The 14,183-nt window shown below is 47.0% G+C and overlaps 1 protein-coding gene across 2 annotated transcripts in view; it reads left to right on the top strand.

The window, feature by feature from the left end:
• The window catches only part of Daglb (diacylglycerol lipase beta), a 38,619-nt gene extending 25,580 nt beyond the window's left edge, over positions 1-13,039 (top strand). For both annotated transcript variants that reach the window (XM_059249019.1, XM_059249020.1), the window contains 7 exons: positions 41-118; positions 4,376-4,456; positions 4,544-4,671; positions 9,754-9,822; positions 9,903-9,975; positions 11,787-12,034; positions 12,137-13,039. In XM_059249019.1, coding sequence (XP_059105002.1) covers positions 41-118; positions 4,376-4,456; positions 4,544-4,671; positions 9,754-9,822; positions 9,903-9,975; positions 11,787-12,034; positions 12,137-12,335 — 876 coding nt within the window. In that variant the 3' untranslated portion in view covers positions 12,336-13,039. The remainder of the gene's footprint in view (positions 1-40; positions 119-4,375; positions 4,457-4,543; positions 4,672-9,753; positions 9,823-9,902; positions 9,976-11,786; positions 12,035-12,136) is intronic.
• Positions 13,040-14,183: the final 1,144 nt, after the last annotated feature.

A 14,183-nucleotide genomic window follows, 5' to 3' on the forward strand; every position in this document is an offset into this window, starting at 1 on the left:
GCAGCTCCACAGGCTGACATTGCCCTCTCCACATTCACAGGATGTCCTGACTGACCTGTCTGCAGAGAGTGAGAACCTCGAGCTGGATATTGAGCTACAGGACTGCGTGGCCCACAAGGTATGTTTGTATTGAGAGGGAACATCTCAAAGAGATGGGGTAATGTGGCTGAAGGCACAGGATGGACTGTCAGATCAAACACTTGAACTGGGCTGTCTTTCCTTCCCTCATTGTTTGTTTGTTTGTTTGTTTTTCAAAACAAGGTTTCTCTGTGTAGTTTTGGTGTCTGCCCTGGATCTCGCTCTGTGGACCAGGCTGGCTTCGAACTCAGAGATCTGCCTGCCTCTGCCTTCCGAGTGCTGGGATTAAAGGCATGCGCCACCACTGCCCGGCTCCTCATTGTTGTTTTTTTGTTTTGTTTTTTGTTTTTTTTTGTTTTTTGTTTTTTGAGACAGGTTTTCTCTGTGTAGCCTTGACTATCCTGGAACTCACTCTGTAGATTAGGCTGGCCTATAACTCATTTTGTAGCTAAGGATAACCTTGAACTTTCTGATCCTCTTGCCTCCACCATCTGAATACTGAGATGACAGGTTAGGGATCAAATCTAGGGCTTGAGGCACGCTACACAAACATTCCACTAACTGAGCTATATCCCCAGCCATTTTCCCCTCTAATTAAAGTTTGATATCTTTGTGGGAAAAAGCTCAGTCCAGCACAGAGCAGCAGAGCAAGAGCTCTGGCCTTGTGGGCGGCACCGGCTGGACAGCTCACTTCCCACAAGTTCTCTGTGGGTGTGGCCAGGGCCTAGTTCTCTGTTTCTCCCTTCCTGTTCTGTGGGGGTGAGTGGGGCAGAGTTCCTCCTGGGAAGAGGAAAAACCCACCTCAAATGGGGGTGTGTGTGAAATGGTTTTTAAACATCGTAAAGTAAGTATAATAACTCCAGACGTGGAGAGTCTTAGGTAGGAGGATCATGAATTTCAGGCTGGATTTGGCTACACAGCAAGGTCCAGGCCATTGTGAGCTATGTAGTGAGACTTTCCCTCAACAAACCAAAAACCATGATGGATGGGAAGATAGATGCATGGGTGACGGATGGATGGGTGGCTGATAAATGGATGGATAGATGAATAGATGGGTGAGTGGGAAGTTAGATGCATGGATGATAAAGGATGGATAGATGGATAGATGGGTGGTGAGTGGATAGGTGGATGATGGATGGATGTGTAACATTTATCATTTTAACCATTTGTGGTGGTTCAATTCAGGTCCATCATGTGTTTGTACAGTGTTGTGTGCCCATCTTTTCTGTCTATAGCCTAAGTTTTGATGAACCCTGATGTTGGCCCTGGGCTTATTAAACACTAACGGCCTAGTCCCAGCTCTGATAGCCTCTATTCTACCCTCTCCCCTGTGAGCTTGCTTCTTCTAGTATTTATCTTTGTGTGTGTTCCTATGTGTGTGCACGATCACATGTGTATATGTGCACATGAAGGTGAGAGGTAGATTTTGTTTGTCTTTTCCAATTGCTTTCCACCTTATTTTTTGAGATAGTGTCTCCCTAAACCTAGATTGGGCGTTTAAATCAGTTTAGTTGAATGGGGCCAGGGAAATGGCTCAGCGGGGGAAGTGCTTGCCAGGCAAGCGTGAGGATCTAAATTTGGATCTCTGGCACTCATGTACAAAAGCTGGGCATGGCAGGGTGCATCTGTAATATCAGCACTGGGTGGGTAGAAGCAGGCTGATTCTGGGGTGTGCTGGCTGGCCAGCCCAGTTTAAACAGCAAGTGGGTACCTGTACTCTCAGCCGTGGGAAAATGGAGACAGGAGAATGTGCAGAAGCTGGAGGGCCAGCTAGCCCAGTGTAGACAGGCAAACAGCAAGAAACCCTGTTTCACAGTAAGAGGCAAGGACCAACACCCTAGGGTGTCCTCACACCTGCTGTGGTAAGTGTGAGTCCACACTCACATACATGAACACTAACGCGCACACACACACACACACACACACACACACACAGAAGGGGTGGCCTTCAGAGCTGTGCCCATTAGTGGTATGTTATTTTGAACAATCATGTTAGCAACTGTTTATGGCAACAGATATCATTAAGGCAGGGCTAGGGTGTGGCTCAGTCAGTAGAATGTTTGCTTAGCATGCATGAAGCCCTAGGTTCAGTGCCCAGCATCACATGACCTAGATGTGCTGGTGCATACCTGTAATCCCAGCACTCAGGAGGTGGAAGTAGGAGACGTGGAAGCTTAAGGCTTGGCTACATGTCGTGAGTTTGAGGCTGGCTTGGACTACATAAGCAGGTCTCCCGTAAATAAATAAATAAGAAAATCCTCCTTTTTCCCATTCTGCCTATCTGTCATAACTCATTTCAATCTTGTTGTAGTTCTCAAAATAGTGTCTTTTTAAAAGGTATTTTTATTTCTGTGTGCACACATGGCTGCTTTTCTGTATGGATACCATGTGTTTGCAGTGACCACAGAAGCCAGAAGAGGGCATCAGATCCCTTGGAATTGGAGCTACAGGCAGGTATGACTCACCTGGTATGGAAATTGAAACTGGTTTCTCTCTGCAAAAGCTCTTAGCCCCTGAGCCCCCAAAGTAGTTTGTTGCATTCTTCCATGTCTTTGTTAACACTACCAGCAAAGTTTTGTTTGCTGCTGGATGGGCAACCAGACTTTAACAGAACCCTCTGGAAACTGTTCTCTTCGGTTCTCCTGCACAAACATCAACCTCATGTGCTGGAGCATACATTGCAGCATCTGCCTTTCCAACACAAGAGTAAGCCACAGGGCTGGAGAGACGGCTCAGCAGTTATGGACACTAGTATTCTTCCAGAGGACCAGGGTTCGATTCCCAGCACCCACATAGCAGCTCACAACTGTCTGTAACTCCAGTTCCAGAAAATTAAAAAAATAAAATAAAATAAAGTAAAGTAAACCACAAAACCAGAGGCCCTGGACCACTGTTTGGGGGTCTTTGATTACCACATAACCTGTCAGTGTACCCCACTCTCAGAATGTTCTCTTCACCTATCAGCTGTCGCTTGAAAAGCTTAAAACACTAATTGACGACTTTCTCAACTTTTTCAACTCCGCTTTCTTTGGTTCATGATCTTTCAATTTGAAGAAGGGACTCACCTCTTACAATTTAGAACTGTGTTTTTTAATTTGTGTGTGTGTGTGTATGAGAGAGAGAGAGAGAGAGAGAGAGAGAGAGAGAGAGAGAGAGAGAGAGAAAGAGTGAGTGAGTGAGTGAGAGAAAGAGAGAGATGACGTACATGCCAGAGAAGAACTGCCAGTCAGTTCTCTCCTTCCACCACTTGGGTCTCAAGAATCAAATTCATGTTGTCAGGCTCAGTAGCAGGCACCTTTTTCCACTGTCCCAATGTGACTGTCCCTAAATGGTGTGTTTTAATATCTTTATAAAAGGATCATCTGGGCATGGTGGCACAGCACTTGGGAGACTGAGGCAGGAGGACCAAAAGTGCAAGGCTTGGGGCTGGGAGGATGGCTCAGTGTGAAGAGCTTGGCATCCAAGCATAAGGACCTGAGTTTGGATCTCCTGCACCCTTGAAGGAGCTGGTTATGTAACCCCAGGTCTGGTAGAGAGTGGTGACAGGCAGGCCCCAGGGGCTCACTAGCTAGCCCATGTAGCAGAATCAGCATGTTCCAGGTTCAGTGGAAGACTCTGTCTCAAAATATGAGGTAGAGAGCAAAGGTACTCAGAGTTGACCTCTGACCACATGTGCACACACAAGTGCCTAAACTCACGTATCTGTGCATACACCATACACACACACACACACACACAGTGCAAGGCCTGGCTGTCTTACATATCAAATTGAGAGCCAGACTTGGTAACTTAAAGGCCATCTCAAAAAAAGAATAATTTTTTAGAAGACTTGTTTATGTTTGTGTGTCTGTGTGCACATGCCCATGGAGACCAGAAGAGGGCAACAGATCCTTTGAAGCTGGTGCCTGTGAGCTGCCTGATGTGGGTGCTAGGAACTGAACTCTGGTCCTCTGATCCATTTCTCCAGCCCATAAAAATAAGTTCTAAAGGGTCTGGTGCGATTCAGTGGTAGATTGCTTGTCCAGCATACATTAGGGCTCCCAGGTTCAATCCTCGGTCCGTAGATGGTTCATTCAGTCACGTGTCGTGCAGCTATAGACTGGTACACAGCACTGCACAGATATGCCTGCTGCATAGTTGGATGTTCCTGGTGACACCTACTCACTTAGCAAATAACAGCACCCACTTCATGGCAGCCAGCCTCTGGACCACAGACCAAGGATGTATCAGTGAACAGTAAGGCCAGAGACTCTGTCTTCCCAGCCGTGCTGATCCCACCCCATCTTTATACCTCCAGGGAATTGCTCAAGCAGCCAGATACATTTACCGCAGACTGGTCAATGACGGGATTCTGAGCCAAGCCTTCAATGTCGCTCCGGTGAGATGGCTTGTTTTCTATTTCCTGTTCCTGTCACGTTCTGTCTGTTCTTCTGGGCCTCAACTCCCTCTGCCCTCCGTCCCCTAGGAGTACCGGCTTGTTCTGGTGGGGCACAGCCTCGGAGCCGGAGCTGCGGCCCTGTTAGCCATCATGCTTCGGGGGGCCTACCCACAAGTCCGTGCTTATGCCTTCTCCCCGCCCAGGGGCCTGCTGAGGTAAGGCTTCCTTCTCCTGCAGGACGAGTGGAGCAGCTGCTCTCTCTTCATTTACATCATTTAATCCTCTCTCCTTCTTAGAAGTTTGTTTTGAAACACAGTAGTGCTGAGATGTGGTCCGGTTGGTAGCTCACCCAGGCCTGTCATCCCAGCCCTGGAGAAGCTGTGGTGAGAGGATTATAAGGTAAAGGTTCTCTTTGGCTACACAGTGGGTTAGACCCCCCCTGAGCTACATGAAACCCTTGTCAAGAGGGAAAAGAAATAGTATGTAGTTGGAGGAAGACTATGTAAATTGAGCACGGCAGTGCACGCCTGTGATACAAGCACTCAGGAGGCAGAGGCAAGAGAATTGTAGTCCTTACCGATCGATGTCTGGCCGATAGCTCTAATCTCCTAAACAGCCCAGGCTGGCCTGGAACTTGCTATGGAGCTGAGGGAGACATTGAACTGATCCCCGCGCCTCGGCTTCCATAATAGCTGGGATTATAATCCTGACTAAATGATAGAATTCTGAGGGTGGTTTTTTTTTGTTGTTGTTGTTTTTGTTTAGTTGGTTTTTAAAACATCTTTTTGTTATTATGTGTGTGTACACATGTGTGCAGGTACCTATAGAGGATAGAGGACCCTGGGATACCCTGGAGCTGAGGTTATAGCAGTTGTGAGCTGCCCAACCTGGGTACAGGGAACCAAGCTTGGGTCCTCTGGAAGAGCGGCATGTGCTTTTAACTGTTGAGGCACCTCTCCAGCCCTGAAGTTGGTTTTTAAAGACACTTTATTTTAAGACTAGGAGTGTAGCTTAGTGGTCAAGCACTTGTCTACCATGTGTGAAGCCCTGGGTTCAATTCCCAGTGCAATTTAAAGAAAAAGAAACTTCAAACTATATTTTATTTATACATATGTATAGTATGAGTGTCTATAATGTGAGTGTCTACCAAGTATGTGCAGGTGTCTGTGGAAGCCAGAAGAGGGCATCCGTTCCTCTGCAGCTGGAGTTACAGGTGGTTATGAGCCACCCAAAGTGGTTGCTGGGTCCTCTGGAAGAGCAGTAAACACTCTTAAGCACTAAGCATTTCTCTGGCCTCAAACTTTCCCCTTTTTTTTCTTTCTTTTTTTTTTTAGTTTTAATTGCACTTCTTTGTACAGTGTGCATGTGTATGTGTGTGGGTGTGGCTGTGCCATGGTACACATGCCACATGTAGAGGACAGTTTGAAGGTGTTGGTTCTCCTCTTCCACTATCTGGGCACCAGGGGTTGAACTCAGATCATCAGGCTTGGCAGTGAGGGTTTTCAACGTGCTGAGCCCTTTTGTAACAGAATTCCCACATAGTCTGAGCTCACCATGTGAGCCTGCCCTGCTGCCTGCCACCTCCCCCAACCCCAGCGTGCACTTCTTATCCCTGATGGGCCTCCAGTGACACATCACTGTCACCTAGAGTCCATCATATGTATGGGCTTCACTTGGACTGTGCACATTCTCTGGGGTTGAACAAACAGGACATTTATTTATTTATTTATCTATTTTACTTACTTACTTACTTATTTATTTATTTATTTATTTATTTATTTACTTGTTTTTAAAGGTTTATTTATTATGTATACAGTGTTCCGTCTGCATGTATGCCTGCAGGCCAGATGAGGGCACCAGATCTCATTACAGATGGTTGTGAGCCACCATGTGGGTGCTGGGAATTGAACTCGGGACCTCTGGAAGATCAGCCAGTGCTCTTAACCTCTGAGCCATCTCTCCAGCCCCAGGACATTTATTTTTATGAGTTGGAAAACTGTTTTTCCTTGCTAGTTGAGCATGTTGACTGAACTATGCTATGCCAACTTTTGCCTTGATTATGAAAGAAATTTGTGCCACAACAAAAAAAGACTAAAACAAATCAAGGATTAAAAAATTGAAGGTAAAAACAAAAAAAAATATATATCCATATATATTTATATATATCCATCTATATTTTATATGTCCATATATTTATATATCCATATCTATCTATATATATACATCCATGAGAAAATTTGAAAAATACAGAAAACAGATCAAAGATCTTTTGTTTTGATTTCTGTTTTTGAGACAGGCTCTCACTATGTAGCCCTTGCTAAAACTTGAACTCATAGACATCAGCCCGCCTCTGCCTCCTGAGTTCTGGGATTAAAACTGTATGTGCACCATCACACCTGGCAAAAGCTCTTTCCTTTTGTGGTATGGTGGATTAGCATGGGGCCTTAAGTATTCTATCAGTAAGCCACACCCAAAGACCCTAAATAAAGTTCTATTTGTTTATTTTTTAATGAAACAGCCTTAACCCAGAACTCAGGAGTCTGAGACAGATTCTTACAAATTTGAGGCCAGCCTGGGGTACACACACAGTGAATACCAGTCCAGCTTGAACTACATAGCAAGACTGTTTCAAAAATATAAAAATAAAAACCCCAAACAAAAATAGAGAGGATAACTGGACATAGTCACATATATATCTGTTGTCCTAGCTGGGTACGGGCTGAGGCAAGAGAGCATTGCTTGAGCCCACGAGTTCAAGAAAAGTCTGGGCATGATAGGGAGTACCCCTCCCAAGAGGGAGGAAAAAAGTATGCTGTGGTCTGTAAACTTCAATTTAGCCAGTTTCAACCCTCTATCAGTGTATAGCTCTTTATATGCCTCCCTTACTTCCCATGCAGTGTCTGTACACACACACAAGCAGGCATACGCAAAAGCTAGCTTTAAAGCAAGTCTGAGACATATCATTTCATCTGTAAATAACACATCTAAAGATAGAGCACGTTAAATCTTTAATTTCTGGATAGATAATAACTGATCACATTTTCCCAGTTGATTCCTAACGTTCCCCAGTTTGTCTACATGAGGATCCAGGTGCCATTCACTGGATCTAACATTGGATATGGCAGATTTGCCTTATAACTGTCTCCATGGTTTTTCTCCCAGCTCCTTTCAAAACAAAAGTATTACTAGTGTATGAGTGCAAGTGCACGTGCACACATCATGGCGTCACTTGGAAGTCAGACAACTTTCAGAAGTCAGTTCTCTCTACCATTTTGAGGCAAGGTCTCCTGATTATGCTGCACTGGTCTCTGGTCTCGGCCTCCCATCTCACAGTAGGAACACTGGGATTATACATACATGCTACTACATCCCGCGTTCAGGTAATTTGTTGAGAAGAGCTTGTCACATCCTGGGTTTGTGCTGTTCTTTTCTTGTGTCACTGAATGTGTTTCTCGCCATGACCTGCAGAGCTCTGCCCTGACTGGGGGCAATGGGGAATGAGAAAGCACAGACACATGTACAGAAAAACTGGGATTGGGGGCTGTGTGCTCTGATGGAGATGCACCAGCAGCCCTGACACACTGACTATATACAGCTGAATGAGAAGGCGAGTTTATTATATACAGCTCAAGGGGAGGTCAATGCATCTCAGCAGGGGGTCTCTGTAGGGAGCAGTCTCAGGCTCGTCATCCAGAAGAGGAAGCTGTGTTCCATACTTGGTTGCACACACTGTCAACATTCCCATCCCGTGGGTCTGAGGCATCGGAGTCCTTAACGTGGTTGTGCTCATGTCCACAATACTCATTCAGTCTGGACTTCATCCGCTCCCCATACTGTGTCCACCAACATAGTTTAATTTCACTGAAAATGGAAAGGGGCTGGAGAGATGGCTCTTGCAGCTCCATCATGAGGACCAGAGTTCAGACCCAATCAGACAGCGCTCAACCACCCCTAACTCCAGCTCTAGGGGATCTGATGCCCTCTTCTGGCCTCCGTGGGCACTTACACATGTGTACATACATAGATACATAAATCTTAAAAAAATTAAAAGAAAGTTGTAACAACCACTGAAGATTAGATCTGATTCAGAGTGGATGGTTTTAGCAATATATACCTCCTGTTGGCCACGCTCACAGCCAGACTTTGTCACCATCTCACTCCTTAGTGTTAGCAGTGACAGTCATTGACTTGGATGGACTTTCAGAGGTTAGGGGGTGGAAAGGGTTTCCTTTCCTTCTGCACTGATTAGCTGAAAATAACAAAGAACTTGCCAAGTATCTGCTTGGGGTGAGGGAGAATTCATGCCAGAGAAATAGGAGAGACGCAGAAATACTGTGGGTTTGCTTTTTGGTTTTGAGACAGTCTCACAATGTAGCTGAGCCTGACCTAGATCTCATTATGTAGCCCAGGCTAGCCTTAGACTCTTGATGCTCTTCCCGCCTCAGCCTCCTAAGGGCTGGGACAGAACAGAACCCTGCTCAGTTTGGAAAATACGCTATGAGCTTAATTTTAGGGACCGTTTTTGTTGTTATTTAACTTCGTTTTCTAAGTTAGCATACAGGATATCAACATAGTTCCTAAGACAATTCCGTAAAACCAGTACTCCTGCTATTTTCTGTTCTCATTCTCTCAAAAAAAAAAAAAAGTCCTTTCACACCAGAAGTAGGCATTTATTGGGTGATTTTTCACCTTCACATTTTATTTACATATTTACTGTTTAGTGATTTCTAGACAGAATCTTAACTGTGTAGCCCAGGCTAGCCCCAATTCTCAATCCTTCTCCCTCTCCCGCTTAAGTGCTTGATGGGAATGCAGGCTGGCCTTGAATCCAGTCTTCTCGCCTTATCCCCGAGTGGCAGAAATTACAGGCTGTGCCCCCGCACCGGGCCAGCTTCTGTGTGTGTGTGTGTGTGTGCCCCCGCACCGGGCCAGCTTCTGTGTCCGTCCCCCCCCCCCCCCACACACCGGGCCAGCTTCTGTCCCTGCAGGTGTACGCTGCAGTGCCCAGCCTTTTGCCTCTGTCTGCTCATAGATTGCCAGGGCACCTTGGTAGATTGTGCCTTCTGGGCCTGCTGGGTCACAGGGATCATTAATGGTTTAGCTGTGGTCTCTCGAACGTCTCCTGTGGCTTTGACTATGGAGTCCCCATGTCACTTCTCTCCTTTAGAGGATTCAGAATGGCGACACCAACACCTGCCCTGGCAACTGTTTTATACCCCCATCCCCACCTACCCCCGAAGCCTCCTGCAGCAACGGAACCCAGACTAACTTAGCTTGTCTCTCGTTTGAAATTTCAGCAAATCCCTTTATGAATACTCCAAGGACTTCATTGTGTCACTTATCTTAGGAATGGATGTGATTCCCAGGTCAGTGTCCCTCGGTTGGCCCATAGGGTTGGGGTCGTTGGCAGTCCCGGGTACTGAGGTGTCTGCCTTTTACTAACTAGGTTAAGCGTGACCAACATGGAAGATCTGAAGAGAAGGATCCTGCGAGTGATTGCTAACTGCAACAAGCCGAAGGTAACCAACCGCTCCGCCAGGTCAGGTGCCGGAGGGTCTGTGCAGAGGCAGGCCGAGCGCTCACGGCCAAGCCATTTCTGCCGGCCGGCCGGCTGGCGTCTTCTCCTCTGCCCTGACTTTTGTCTGGGGTTCTCCGTGAGAGGCAGAGGAGTCACACAGTTCGGAAACACTGTTGCCCGAGCTGCTCCTGTTATTTTAGCCCGTCTTTCAGTTACATTGCTGGCTCCCAGGCTTCCAGTAAGGCTGACACAGCAGACTCTAAGAAGTCCTAGGGGGCTGGCAAGATGGCTCTGCGGGGAAAGGCGCTTGCTGCCAAACTTTCTGACCTGCATTCAGTCCTCATGGTGTGTGTGTTGAGGGGGAACCTCCCCCCAGTCCTCATCTCCACATACAGACAATTAAATAAATAAATGTAATAGGAAAACTTTAATGGCAGAGGCTTGAGAGTGTAGCTCAGTGGTAGAGCACTTCCCTAGCATTCAAGAGGCTCTAGGTTCAAACCCACACACACAGGAAGAGGGAGAGTGTATTAACCAGTAGGAGCTGACCGCCATGAGGTGGTGTAGTGGTGTTGACCTGTAATCCAGCAGCTGGGAGACTGAGATAGGACTGCCAAAAATGTGAGGCCAAGAGGAAAAGGGAGCCAAGGAGGGGGCAGGGCTAGAGCCCAGTGGTACGGCAGTTGCCCGGCATGCTGGAGGCTCTAGTTCTGTTGTCTGCTATTTGGGTAGTTTAAAAAAAGGAAGAGGGCCAGCTTAGCAGGTATGCCATGTGGCCAAGCCTAGTCTGAGTCTAGTCACTGGAACCCAGTGGGTGGAGGAGACATCCCACTCCCAGTCTGTCCTGTGAACTCCCAACACACATACACACACACACACACACACACACACACACACAAAATAACTATGATTAAAAACAATATTCAGCCGGGCGGTGGTGGCGCACGCCTTTAATCCCAGCACTCGGGAGGCAGAGCCAGGCGGATCTCTGTGAGTTCGAGGCCAGCCTGGGCTACCAAGTGAGTTCCAGGAGAGGAACAAAGCTACACAAAGAAACCCTGTCTCGAAAAACCAAAAAAAAAAAAAAAAAAAAAAAAAAAAAAACACAATATTCAAAGATCCACCTGCTTCTACCTCCCAAGTTGCTTTTTCTGTTTTTTTTTGTTTGTTTGTTTTTTTGGTTTTTCGAGACAGGGTTTCTCTGTGTAGCTTTGCACCTTTCCTGGAACTCACTTGGTAGCCCAGGCTGGCCTCGAACTCACGAACTCACAGAGATCCGCCTGGCTCTGCCTCCCGAGTGCTGGGATTAAAGGTGAATAACATCATTACACCGATGTTTGTTTTTGGTTTTGGATTTGTTTTTTCTTTTCAGATAAGAGTCTCAGGTATCCTTGAACTGTTGATCATGAACTTCTAATCCTCCTGCCTCTGCCTCTGCCTCCCAAGTGCTGGATTACAGGTGTGCACCACCACACCTGGTTTGATGCAGTACTGGGGATGGAACCCAAGGCTTTCTTCTTAATAGTTTTTTAAGAAGTAGCCCCTGTCTCCTGGGGTGTGGCTAGCTCAGTGATAGAGCGTGGGCTTAGCACGTGTAGGGCTTAGCTCTGGGATCAGTCTCCAGCACACACACAAAAAATAACTATTCTTCAAAACACATGTATGATTTGGTTTTTAACGATTGCTGCACGTATGATGGCTTCATGCCACCACAAGCCCCGCTCACGACCCATGGCTGTGTAAATACAGGCTAAACCCTGAGGGCTGCCACCCAGCACAGGACCAATCTTGTCCTTGGGTCTCACCTTTCAGTACAAGATCTTGCTGCATGGCTGCTGGTACGGACTGTTTGGAGGAAGCCCTGATAACTCTCCAACTGAACTGGACGAAGGCAACCAGAGAGCCCTGACCCAGCCTCTTCTTGGGGAGCAGAGTCTCCTGACACGAGGTTCCCCAGGCTACAGCTCCAGCGACTCCCCTCTGGACTCTCCCACCAAGTACCCACATCTGTACCCGCCAGGCAGGATCATCCACCTGGAAGAAGAGAGTGGTTCAGGGAGGTGAGTGCGGAGGCACGTGGGTCTGACATGCCCGTCCACTGAGGGCGACCGGAAGCCTGACCCAAGTGCAGCTTCACTAGCTCATATTCTCTTTCGTTCAAGGTTTGGCTGCTGTTCCGCTGCCCACTACAGGGCAAGGTGGGCACATGAAGCAGAATTTGGCAAGATCCTGATAGGCCCAAAGATGCTGACTGACCACTTGCCTAACATCCTGAATCAAGCCCTGGACAGAGTGGTCGCTGACAGAACAGCCTGTGTCTCCTGCCCAGGGCAAGGCGGCTCTCACACAGCTGTGGTTTAATCCCCTCTACTGGACACTGCCCAGCACAATGGGCTTATGCTTTTTTTTTTTCTTCCTTAGACTGACTGAATGTGAGTGGCTTCTGTGAGGCTGGTATGGTGGCATCCATCAGTAGTGATCTGATGAGTCCCAGTAGAATGGGCAACAACATGACCAATTTTTTTTTTTTCTCCCCCTGAGACAGGATTTCTGTGTAGCTCTGCCTGTCCTGGAATTCGATCTGTAGACTAGGCTGGCCTCAAACTCAGAGATCTGCCTGCCTGGGATTAAAGGCACGCACCACCATCGCTGGCCTATAGAACCATTTTTAACCACAGTGTTAACAGGAACAGGAGTCTAGAACATGCAGAGGTGTTGGGACTTCTAGGGCAGCTTGTGGAGCAAGCCTCCTTTGGCCCCTTGAGAACTCCACATCTGAAGACCCTCTGTGGATCTCTAGCACTCCTGCCCCTGCTAGGATCCCATCCCGCTGTTTACATGAGTCTGAACTGAAGACAACAGGTGTGCACTTTATATTCTTTACCGGCATCCTTCCTGCGGCACTAAGGACAGCTGGAACTTCCTCTGAGCCCACCACTGCGGCTCATTTATACATGAACTGATTGCTTAACTTTCATGTATGCTTAATTCTCACATTATTCTAGCTCTGGAGGCACATGTTGGGCTCAGAGGGAATTTTTTAAAATAAAGTAATTGATACACCACTGCACGGGAAGGTCTTCTGTATTACTGGGAGACAAACTTGCTAAGCAGCCCATGCCGGCCTCCAATGTGCTAACTCCCTGCATCAGCCTCTTGGTGCTAGGATTACAAGCCTGCACCACTGTACCCAGGTGGCAATGAGGGGTTTTGCCTTTTTATTGAAAACCAAGTTGTCTTGTCACTCTGGTTACTGAGGACTGCACAAATTCCAAATACAAAGAGTCCACCAAGCATAGGACACTTAAAAAAGAGGGGCTGGAGAGATGGCTCAGAGGTTGGGAGCACTAACTGTTCTTCCAGAGGACCCGGGTTCAATTCCCAGCACCCACATGGCAGCTCAAAACTGTCTGTAACTCCCATTCCAGGGGATAACACCAATGGAAACAAACAAACAAACAAACAAAAACGGAAAACAAAAAAGCCAAGTGTGGTTAGTGGTGACTTGAAGCTGTCAGCACTCAGATGGGGGCAGGGGACCAGGAACTGGAGGTCATACTCAGCTACTTAAAAAGATCCAGGCTGTGCTAATTTGAGATGCTGTCTCCAAACAAAACCCCAAAAGGGAGCTAGAAAGACTAAAGGGAAGACTCACAAGATATATTAGTAAATACAACTGCCAGGTATGGTAGAGCATGCCTTTAATCCCAGCACTCTGGGGCAGAGGCAGGCCATTCTCTGCAAGTTCAAGGATAGCCTGGTCTATATAGTTCTAGGCCAGCCAGGACCATACCATAGTGAGACTGTCTGAAAAAGTAAAAGTACACCCCAATATAGCAAAAAAAAAAAAAAAAAAAAAAAAAAAAAAAAACAACTGAAGGGAAGTCCCAGGAATTTTAGATCCAGTGAAGTATCCCAGTAGAATGGCTTCTACTGGATGAAAGCCCTCAGACAAAATTAGGGTAAGTAGACCGTGGAATTGTGTAGGCTATAAAGATTTGATGGCCAGATGATCCTGAGACAACAAAATGCAGACTGATCTGAATAGTGTCTTAAGATTCAACAAGAGGGCTAGCGATGACTTGTCAGGCCAGATATGGGGACATAAGTTCACACTGTGCTGGAACGGTTGACAGGAAGTCCCTAGGCATATTGACCAACCAGTCTACCCCAGGTTCAGTGAGAGAGCCTGTCTTCTCCCCCACCCCC

The sequence above is a fragment of the Peromyscus eremicus genome, chromosome 23 (assembly GCF_949786415.1).
Source record: "Peromyscus eremicus chromosome 23, PerEre_H2_v1, whole genome shotgun sequence".
Taxonomy (NCBI): domain Eukaryota; kingdom Metazoa; phylum Chordata; class Mammalia; order Rodentia; family Cricetidae; genus Peromyscus; species Peromyscus eremicus.